At 58.5% G+C, this 8,248-nt stretch overlaps 2 protein-coding genes across 3 annotated transcripts in view; both read right to left on the bottom strand.

Annotated features, from left to right (window-relative positions):
* The window catches only part of LCK (LCK proto-oncogene, Src family tyrosine kinase), a 6,193-nt gene extending 3,573 nt beyond the window's left edge, over positions 1-2,620 (bottom strand). The window contains exons 1-7 of one of the 2 annotated variants that reach the window (XM_009077708.1): positions 2,519-2,620; positions 2,328-2,409; positions 2,155-2,245; positions 1,941-2,039; positions 1,722-1,825; positions 1,478-1,627; positions 393-545 (exon numbers count right to left, since the gene is read on the bottom strand). In XM_009077708.1, the coding sequence (XP_009075956.1) occupies positions 393-545; positions 1,478-1,627; positions 1,722-1,825; positions 1,941-2,039; positions 2,155-2,245; positions 2,328-2,409; positions 2,519-2,620 (781 nt within the window). The remainder of the gene's footprint in view (positions 1-392; positions 546-1,477; positions 1,628-1,721; positions 1,826-1,940; positions 2,040-2,154; positions 2,246-2,327; positions 2,410-2,518) is intronic. The other variant, XM_009077715.1, reaches the window with a different exon arrangement.
* A 4,428-nt stretch (positions 2,621-7,048) lies between these two features.
* On the bottom strand, positions 7,049-8,177 carry FAM167B (family with sequence similarity 167, member B). Its single transcript, XM_009077698.1, has 2 exons — positions 7,887-8,177; positions 7,049-7,312 (listed from the first exon to the last, which is right to left on the bottom strand). The coding sequence occupies exons 1-2, from the start codon at positions 8,175-8,177 to the stop codon at positions 7,049-7,051; spliced, it is 555 nt and encodes a 184-aa protein (XP_009075946.1).
* Positions 8,178-8,248: the final 71 nt, after the last annotated feature.

Here is an 8,248-nt window from a genome sequence, read left to right as displayed (position 1 = left end):
CCAGAATTCCAGCCACAACAGGGGACACTTCCCAAATGGAGCCATACATGTCACAGCTGCTCTCAAGGTGAGCAGACCCCAGCTCCATGCAGACACAGCTCCTGTGTCTCCACACCTCCTCTAGCACCTGGTCCAGGCAGCAGAGAGGAGTATGGATGGCTGGAATGGGAGAGGGGAGAAGCTTGGGTTGCTGTGGGTGAACCAGAGCTGTTCCAGAGGTGTTGGGCTCTCTTTTCTTCCAGAACCCCCGTGAAAAGTCATAGTCCCACATCTGGGGCTGTGCTGGCTCTCCAAGCAAGACCCCAGCCTGGAGATGCCACAGGGCTGGGCTGACTCTGCCCACAGCAGTGCCCTCATCCAGGAGAAAGCGCCTGACTTTCACCCTGACTCACCCATCCAGACTTCTCCAAACTGTCCTGCTCCCAACTTCTCCACCAGCTTCAGCGACTCCCGCGGTACCTCCCACTCGTCCTGCCACCAGGGCTTCTGTGGCTTCTGCGTCCTGCAGGGCTTTCCCAGGCGAGTGCAGAGCCCGTCTGAGGTGCCTGTGGAAGGGGGAGGCAGAGCCAGGATTGAGGGAGGCAGAGCTGGGAGCGACACAGGCAGGGGCACAGGGCCCCAGGACAAGCCAACAGGTCTGCTGGGGCACTGGGCGCAGCGTGTCCTGCTCATTCCATCCCATTCTGACCTGTTCCCATTCTGTCCTGTTCCTCTTCTGTCCTATCCCATCTTGTCCCATACTGTCTGATTCTGTCCCATACTGTCCCACTCCATCCTATCCTGGTCCTATCCCATCCTGTCCCTATCCTATCCCACTCCCATTCCATTCTATCCCATTCCTATCCCATCCTGCCTCTATCCCATCCCATCCCATACAATCCTATCCCTTCCCCATTCATTCCATCCCCACTCAATCTTGTCCTATCCTATCCTGTCCCATCCCATTCCATCCTCTCCCATCCAATCCTATCCCATCCCATTCTTATTCCATCCTGTCACTAACCCATCCCTTCCAATTCTGTCCCATCCTATTCCATCCTGTTCCATCCAATCCTATCCTATCCCACCCCATTCCATCCCATCCCATCCCATCCCATCCCATCCCATCCCATCCCATCCCCATTCTGTCTTGTCCCTATCCCATCCCTTCCAATTCTGTCCCATCCTATCCCATCCAATCCTATCCCATCCTATCCCATCCCATCCCATCTCATCCCATCCCATCCATCCCATCCCATTCTCATTCTGTCTTGTCCCTATCCCATCCCTTCCAATTCTGTCCCATCCTATTCCATCCTGTCCCATCCAATCCCATCCCATTCATTCCATCCCATTCTCATTCTGTCTTGTCCCTATCCCATCCCTTCCAATTGTGTCCCATCTTGTCCCTACCCCATTCCCATTCTTTCCTGTCCCATCCCATCCCATCCCACCTCATTCCTGCCCCATTCCCACCCCATCCCACCCCATTCCTTACGCATGTAGTGCTGCACCAGCTCCCTCAGGCTGCCGAAGGGCACTCGGGGGGAGATGTAGAAGCCACCGTTGTCCAGGTTGCGAATCTTGTAGTGCTTCACAGTCTCTCCCTGGGTCTCATCCAGGTCCCTCACAGACAGCGAATACGAACCTGGGGAGAGGGAGGGACATGTGTGGGACCCCAACACCCTCCTGTGCTTCCCAGACCCTTCCCAGTGCCAGCAGCAGGAGCTGTGGGATGGTACCTTTGGTGGTCTCGCTCTCCCGGATGAGGAAGGAGCCGTGAGTGTTGCCTGACGCCAGGAGTTGTCGCTCCGCATCCTTGCGGCTGATGTTCTTGAAGAACCACCTGGGGACAGGGACATGGTTAGGGCTGGGGAAGCTCAGGCCACATTCACCCACTGGCACTTTGCTCCTGGCTCCTTCCCCCTCTGCCAGGACACAGCTCCTCAATCCCTACTCACGGCTCGGGCTCCAGGCTGTTCACCAAGGCCACGAAGTTGTAGGGGATCAATCCCTCCTGGCCGGTGGTGAGCGACTGTGCCTTCCACCACTCCCCATTCCTGCAAGGACACAGCAAGGTGAGACCTCCCACAGCTGCCAGGACCCTGCACAGACCCCTCTGGCAGCACAGGGGCTGTGCTGGAGCAGGTTGAGATGCTGTTGGAGCTCACTCACTCTTCTAGGACTCGGAGCTTCTCACCCTTCCGCAGCCCCAGGTCCCCATCGTGCTTGGCCTCATAGTTGTACAGAGCCACCACCAGCTTGTCTGCGAGGACAAGCAGAGGGACAGGGTGGCAGTGGCCAGTTGGGGGGTGGCACAGTCACCCCCCACCACATCCAGACCTTACCTTGCATGGGGGAACACGGGGGAGACGTGGGCTCATAGAACACCAGAGGGTCCTGCACCTCGGAGCCATTGCGGATCAGCCTCTGCCAGGAGACAGAGAGAGATCCCTCACCCTCCAGGGCTTGACTATCCCATGGCCACCTCCAGAGGTGTTTGGCCACCAGTATGGGGGTCTGGCCACCCCCTCCTCACCTGGCGCTTGCTGTCGGGGTCGATGGGGTAATTGCAGTGCTCACAGATGTCGATGTTCTCGATCCAGTCGTCGTCGTAGTCTGAGCTGCAGCAGCAGCCCATGGTGGCTGCAGGGGACAGAAGTGATGAGGGGACCCTTCAGACCCCCCCAGCCTCACCTCTCCTGCTCCAGCACATCCCCATCCATCCATCCATCCATCCATCCATCCATCTCCCCACATTGCATGGCCCTTCCTGCACACTCCCCAGGTCCTGAGCTGAATTCAGCCCATTCCCTGTCTCTCTGTCAGCAGCCATTATTTCCTCCTAATTTATTCTGGCTGTGTTAATTAAAACTACTGAAGGCAATTAGTCCCCAGCCTGAGATTCCCCTTTCCCATCAGCACAGTCTCCACCAGCTCCTTCTCTCCCTGCAGCCCTTAGGCTGCTCCCTCTGTTCTCCATCCAGATAACAACCTAATCATTAATATCCCATCAGCAATTAATATGTCCATGCAAATCGTGTTTAACAAGGTTTGGCTGGATCAGGGACCTCCCTGATCCTAAAAGCAACTCTTGGGATCAGAGGAGGATGTGAGCCCACCTTGTGTCACCTCAGCTCTCAGCCTCTCCCCCCAACATTCTCCTGTGTCAGGGAGGATCCTGATCCCCATCCCTGCTCCAGGATCTCTCACCCTCTGCAGCTCACCCCAAGACATCAAGGACACCCCCAACATCAAGCATCAGCCCTGGCCGTGGTGGCAGTGAGCTGGCACAGGGCTGTGCTCAGTGTCCCCACACCACAGTGTGGGCACTGATGTCATGAGTGTCACGTGGGCTCTGCAAACCACCTGGGCAGCTCTTGCCTTCCCACAAATGCTGAGTGTGGCAGAAACCCACAGTCCCACAGTGTATGGGGTGGAAACGCTGGCACACAGCCCAGGAAAAAGCTCTTCAGCAGAATCCTCCACTCCCACACTGCTGGGATTCATCTCCACCAAGACCTGGTCCTCAGACCTTCTTCTCCAGGCTCTTGGGGAGCACTGGTGTAGTTTCCACAGGTGCTGGGTGCCAATAGCAGGGCTGGGAGCCCCATGGCACCATGAGCCAGCCCAGGTGTGTCTACCCCAGCACCCAAACCCAGTGGTTGCTGTACCAGCACTGAGTGGGATCTCTGATCTGGCACTGAGGTGGTGCAGCTGTGAGGGAACCTGTCCTCACCAGGTTCTCATCCTGACCAGGTCCTCATCCTCTCCAGGTCCTCACCCTCACCAGCTCCTCATCCTCATCAGGTCCCCGTCCCCACCAAGTCCCCATCCTCACCAGGTCCCCATCCTCACCAGGTCCTTGTCCTCACCAGGTCCCTGTCCTCACCAGGTCCCCATCCTCACCAGGTCCTTGTCCTCACCAGGTCCTCGTCCTCACCAGGTTCCCAGTGCCCACCTGAGCCCTGGGAGAGGCTTTGCTAGGAGGCACTGACCACTGACACCTCTTCCTCCTTGGTGTCCTACCCAGGAACCATTGCACATTGGGTTTTCACCAGCACACACGTAAATCCAACCTCTTCCGTTCTGCTAAGGAGGGCTCAGCAGTGGGGGCTTCGTTTGAGTGGGGACACAGGGAAGAGCCTCACAGGGCACCCAAAGAGGGTGCAGGGTCCTCAGGGTGCTGCCAGCCCCCAGTGCCACCAGCCCCAGCCATCAGAGCCAACTGCCAGGCAGTACCCCCCAGCCTGCACTGCCAGGTCTGGTTTTCCACACCAGGAGCCTCCTCCCTTGGGTGTGGGGTCAGCAGAGACACAGGGACCATCCCCATGGTGCCACCTCGGGCTGCACAACATCATAGTGGCCAAGAGGAGTTGGTGGCAGGTGATTTTGGCAAGGAAAACACAGACGACTGAGCCTCCCATGCCATGCAAAGCTGCTTTGAGGAACCATGCTAAAAACCACTCTGGTGCCTTCAGCTCCTGGTGACATCCATTTGGCAACACACTTTGGCATACAAAAAGGGGTTTGGCCACACCACAGTGCCCTGATGTAGTCAGGGCAGCAGCAAAACCCATCTCCACCCCCAAGCATCACCGTGGCCCCATGGAGGAGAAGCCCCTGATCCCCCAGAGCCCCCCAGAGCCCTTCAAACACCTTCACGGAAGGCGAGAGGTGCCAGGAGGTGTTTTTTCCTCCCAGCACAAAGCTGGGGTGGGGAGGGAGGTGCTGCTATTGTGCCTTTTTTTCTTACAGACCCAAGCCACAGCGTAATTTCCACCGAGCAGCCGTTTCACCTGCACAGCACAAGGGCCACGTTGGAGCTAAGGGTGTTTGAAGTTGTTTTTTGGTGACTGCATCTGTGCAACCGAATTTCTCCTGCGAAGGTGCCTGGGAGGGTTGTGTAGGCGCCACTGCCCCGTGCCTTGCCGTGTCCCCCAGGGGTGGTTGTGTGTTTGCATGGCTGTACACACATGTCCTTGCATGGCCATGGTTGTCCCTCTCCTTGACTTTGCTTGGGAGCATGTCTGGCCCCTCTGGCTCTTGCCCCAGGAGCTGCCCCTTCTGCACATACTGTTCCAGCCAGGCCCAGTTTGTTTGTTCACATGTGTGGGTGGATGTGAGCAGTGCTGAGGGTTGGGCTGACCCTGTCCCTGATGCTCCTCAAGGGTCAGCTGGGTGGCCTCCAGCCAGTTGTGACCTCCCTGAATGGTCAGCCCTGCGATGTGAAGGATGACAGCCCCAGAGCTGGGGGCAGGAGGGAGGTGTTTGCACTGAGACAGCACCAAAAATGGATCTCTCTCAGCATCTGAAGCCCCAAACTGCTAGCAAACCCTGATGGACCAGCACTGAACTTGCTGCCTGTCCCTACGCTGCTCTCACCCACAGCCTCGGGGACTAAACTGTATTTGCCCTGGAAATGGGGTTTGGGAGGAGCCCTGCGAGGGACACAGTGCTCCCACCCCAGGTACGACCCCCAGGTGGGCAGAGGACACTGGGGCAGTGGCTTTCACCCCAACTGGGAGGTCACAGAGGAATGGGGAGCACAGCCTGGCTCGTCCCATCCCTCCCCCAGGCACCAGCGCTCACATCCCACGCAGAGATGGCCCCAACCTCCCATTTCCATCCCTCCAAGGGGCACGCAGGCAGTGCCACAGGAACTCCAGCTCCCACAAACACTCCCCAGCTCCCATCTGGATGGCTCAGACCCTCTCACCCCCCAAGTCTTACCTGTTAGCAGCGTGGGCAGGACCAACCTCTCTCAGACTCCCATGTCCTGGCAGTGCTGTCGCCTCTCACATCCCCTCCATGCCCACAGGAGCACGGGGACCCTCTGGGGAGCAGAGAGGAGCCCCCCAGACACGGGTGTGCTCCCCACCGCTCACTCCTGCTCCCTCTCCCCGCCTGCCCTGGCTTCCTGCCTCATGAGCAAACTCTAGAGAAGCTGGTTCACAGCTCGCTCGCGACCGCAAGAGCGAGTGACAAACCCTGATGGTTTCCTGCCATCCCCAACACCAGGCTCCCAGCTCTGCGTGTCCCCCCAGGGATGCTGAGACCCTCAGGGGCAGGGGGTGGGATCCCCTGGGCTGGGACAGGAGTCAGGGACAGCAGGGGATTGTCACCTGCTGCCCAAGTGCTCCAGTCCCCTGTGCTGTCCCCTCTCCGGGGCTCTGGCAGAGACTGGTACTCCTGAGCATCAGCTGTCCCTGATCCCACTGTGGGACTCATCCTCCACCCCACATCTCCCCTTTGGTCATCACCACTGAGTCACCACAGATTTTGTCACCCCAAAAGCCACAGTGATGGGGGCTGCAGCCCAGAGGACATGCTATGTCCTGGCTAAGGTGCCAGCAGTGTGTTTTGGAGGCAGCTCAGAGCAGAGCAACCACAACACCATTGTCTTGGCTTCTGTGATCAAACATTAAGCCACAGGTACCTGCCAGCTGCTTGGTGAGGCACAGGCAGGAAGCTCAGCTGTGATGGGGGGGAGCTATGACAGTCTGTGGGGGCACATCGAGTTCTCCCCATGTCATGTTGCTACCCTGGGAAGGAGAAGCAACCCCCAAAATTATCCCTGGGGCATCCCACAGCTTCCCTGGCTCACCCCACATCTTCCCTGGGTCTCCCTTCATCTTCCCTGGCACTGCTTGCAAACAGTTCTGTGAAAGGCACATCCCCAAGTAGCACTTTGTGTTCTCACCCCCCAGCCAAAGACCAGGAGCCACATCTGGAGGTGCAGGAAGGTGCCTGGGTACATGCAAATAAGGAAAAAACATCAGCTCTTGCCTCCACCTCCTTTTATTCCTCCTCAAAGTGCTGCTCCCCACATTTTCCACTGTGTTTGGCCCCACTATCCTTAGGGCCAGGCCACTGGGTGCCCCAAAACACACTGTGCCCCATGGGGATGGAAGCATTTCCCACGCATGGCATTGCCCTGGGAGCAAGGCTGGCAGTTCCACAGCTCAGCACGCCCTGCCCTGTGCCCAGAGGGATCTGGGGAGGGATCCTCAAGCCCTAACCAGGTCCAGATGCACCCACGGGTGCCTTTGGAGCTCCACGGGGTCCCTCAGCAGAGGGAGAAGCGCCGGGAGTTGATGTTCATGCGGGTGACGCCGATGTGCTTGAGGGGCATGGAGAGCAGGAAGGCAGCCTTGGGAGGGATGTTGCAGAGCAGATCTGAATCTTCCTCACAGCCCTCGAGGCCGAAGGTGGCATCATCCAACATCTCCTTGTGCTGGTGGCAAGCCTGTTCCACCTTCAGCCGGTGCAGCTGTGCCCTCAGTCGCATCAGCTGCTGTGCCAGGCGCTGGTCCACAGCCTGCATCTCCCTCTGGGGGGGACATGGGAATCAGGATGGAGCAGGAGCAGCTCTGGATCCAACCCAGGGATGGTGGGGCAGCAGGGATGGGGCTTGGACAGGGCACAACCACCACCCAGGGTCAGCACAGAGCCCGTACATGTGGGCACAGAGTGGGCACAGGGTCTGTGCTGGTGGCACAGCCCAAGGGCAGCACAGAGCATAGAATTTTAGGGGTTAGAATGGACACTATAGATCATCTAGTCCTAACCCTCCCTGCCATGGGGGTGCCTGTGGGTTTGTACCCACACCAATGAGTCCATGGCAGTTGTGCCAGCAACAGAGTGGGCAGGAGAGGGTGACAAGTGCAGATCCCAACAGAGCAGTGACCCCCAGTGCTGTGAGGGGACGGGGATGTCACAGAGCCATATGTGTCCAGCAAAAATCCATGTACACCATCTGTGCTGGGCAAAGGAGCAAAGCCCCCACTGCAGGAGCACCCTGACCCTGCCACGTCCCCTCACTGCTGGGTGAAGTTGGGCATGGCAGAGCCTTGTGACCCCATCTCACTCCTTGCCCACCCTCGTGCCCCCATCCAGCTACTCACCAGCTCCGTCCTCAGCCACTCCAGAGCTGCCTCCACGGTGGCAAAGCCACAGACACCACCATCCTGCCTGTCCTCGGGGTGCCCAGCGCCCTGCTCAGCCCCCCAGGCCCCTCCAGGGGTGTGAGTGCCCCAGTGCTGCCCCCGAACCTGAGCTTCCCACTCCAGGTACGAGGGTCTCCGTGTCTGCAGCTTCAGCTTGGCTGTCAGAGCCTTCACACTGTCCAGGTTCTCCTCCTCCCAGGTGGGTTCCTCCTCACCCAGCTCCTTGAACTTCAGCTGGCTGAAAGCCATGAGGAGACCCTCTACAACCCCCCAAAAACCCTTGGGTGACCACTCAAACCCCCGTGGAGATGAAGCCTCTG

The sequence above is a fragment of the Acanthisitta chloris genome, unplaced genomic scaffold (genome assembly GCF_000695815.1).
Source record: "Acanthisitta chloris isolate BGI_N310 unplaced genomic scaffold, ASM69581v1 scaffold24250, whole genome shotgun sequence".
Classification (NCBI taxonomy): domain Eukaryota; kingdom Metazoa; phylum Chordata; class Aves; order Passeriformes; family Acanthisittidae; genus Acanthisitta; species Acanthisitta chloris.
Note: the sequence above shows the minus strand (reverse complement) of the source record. Positions and strands in the feature narration are given on the sequence as shown.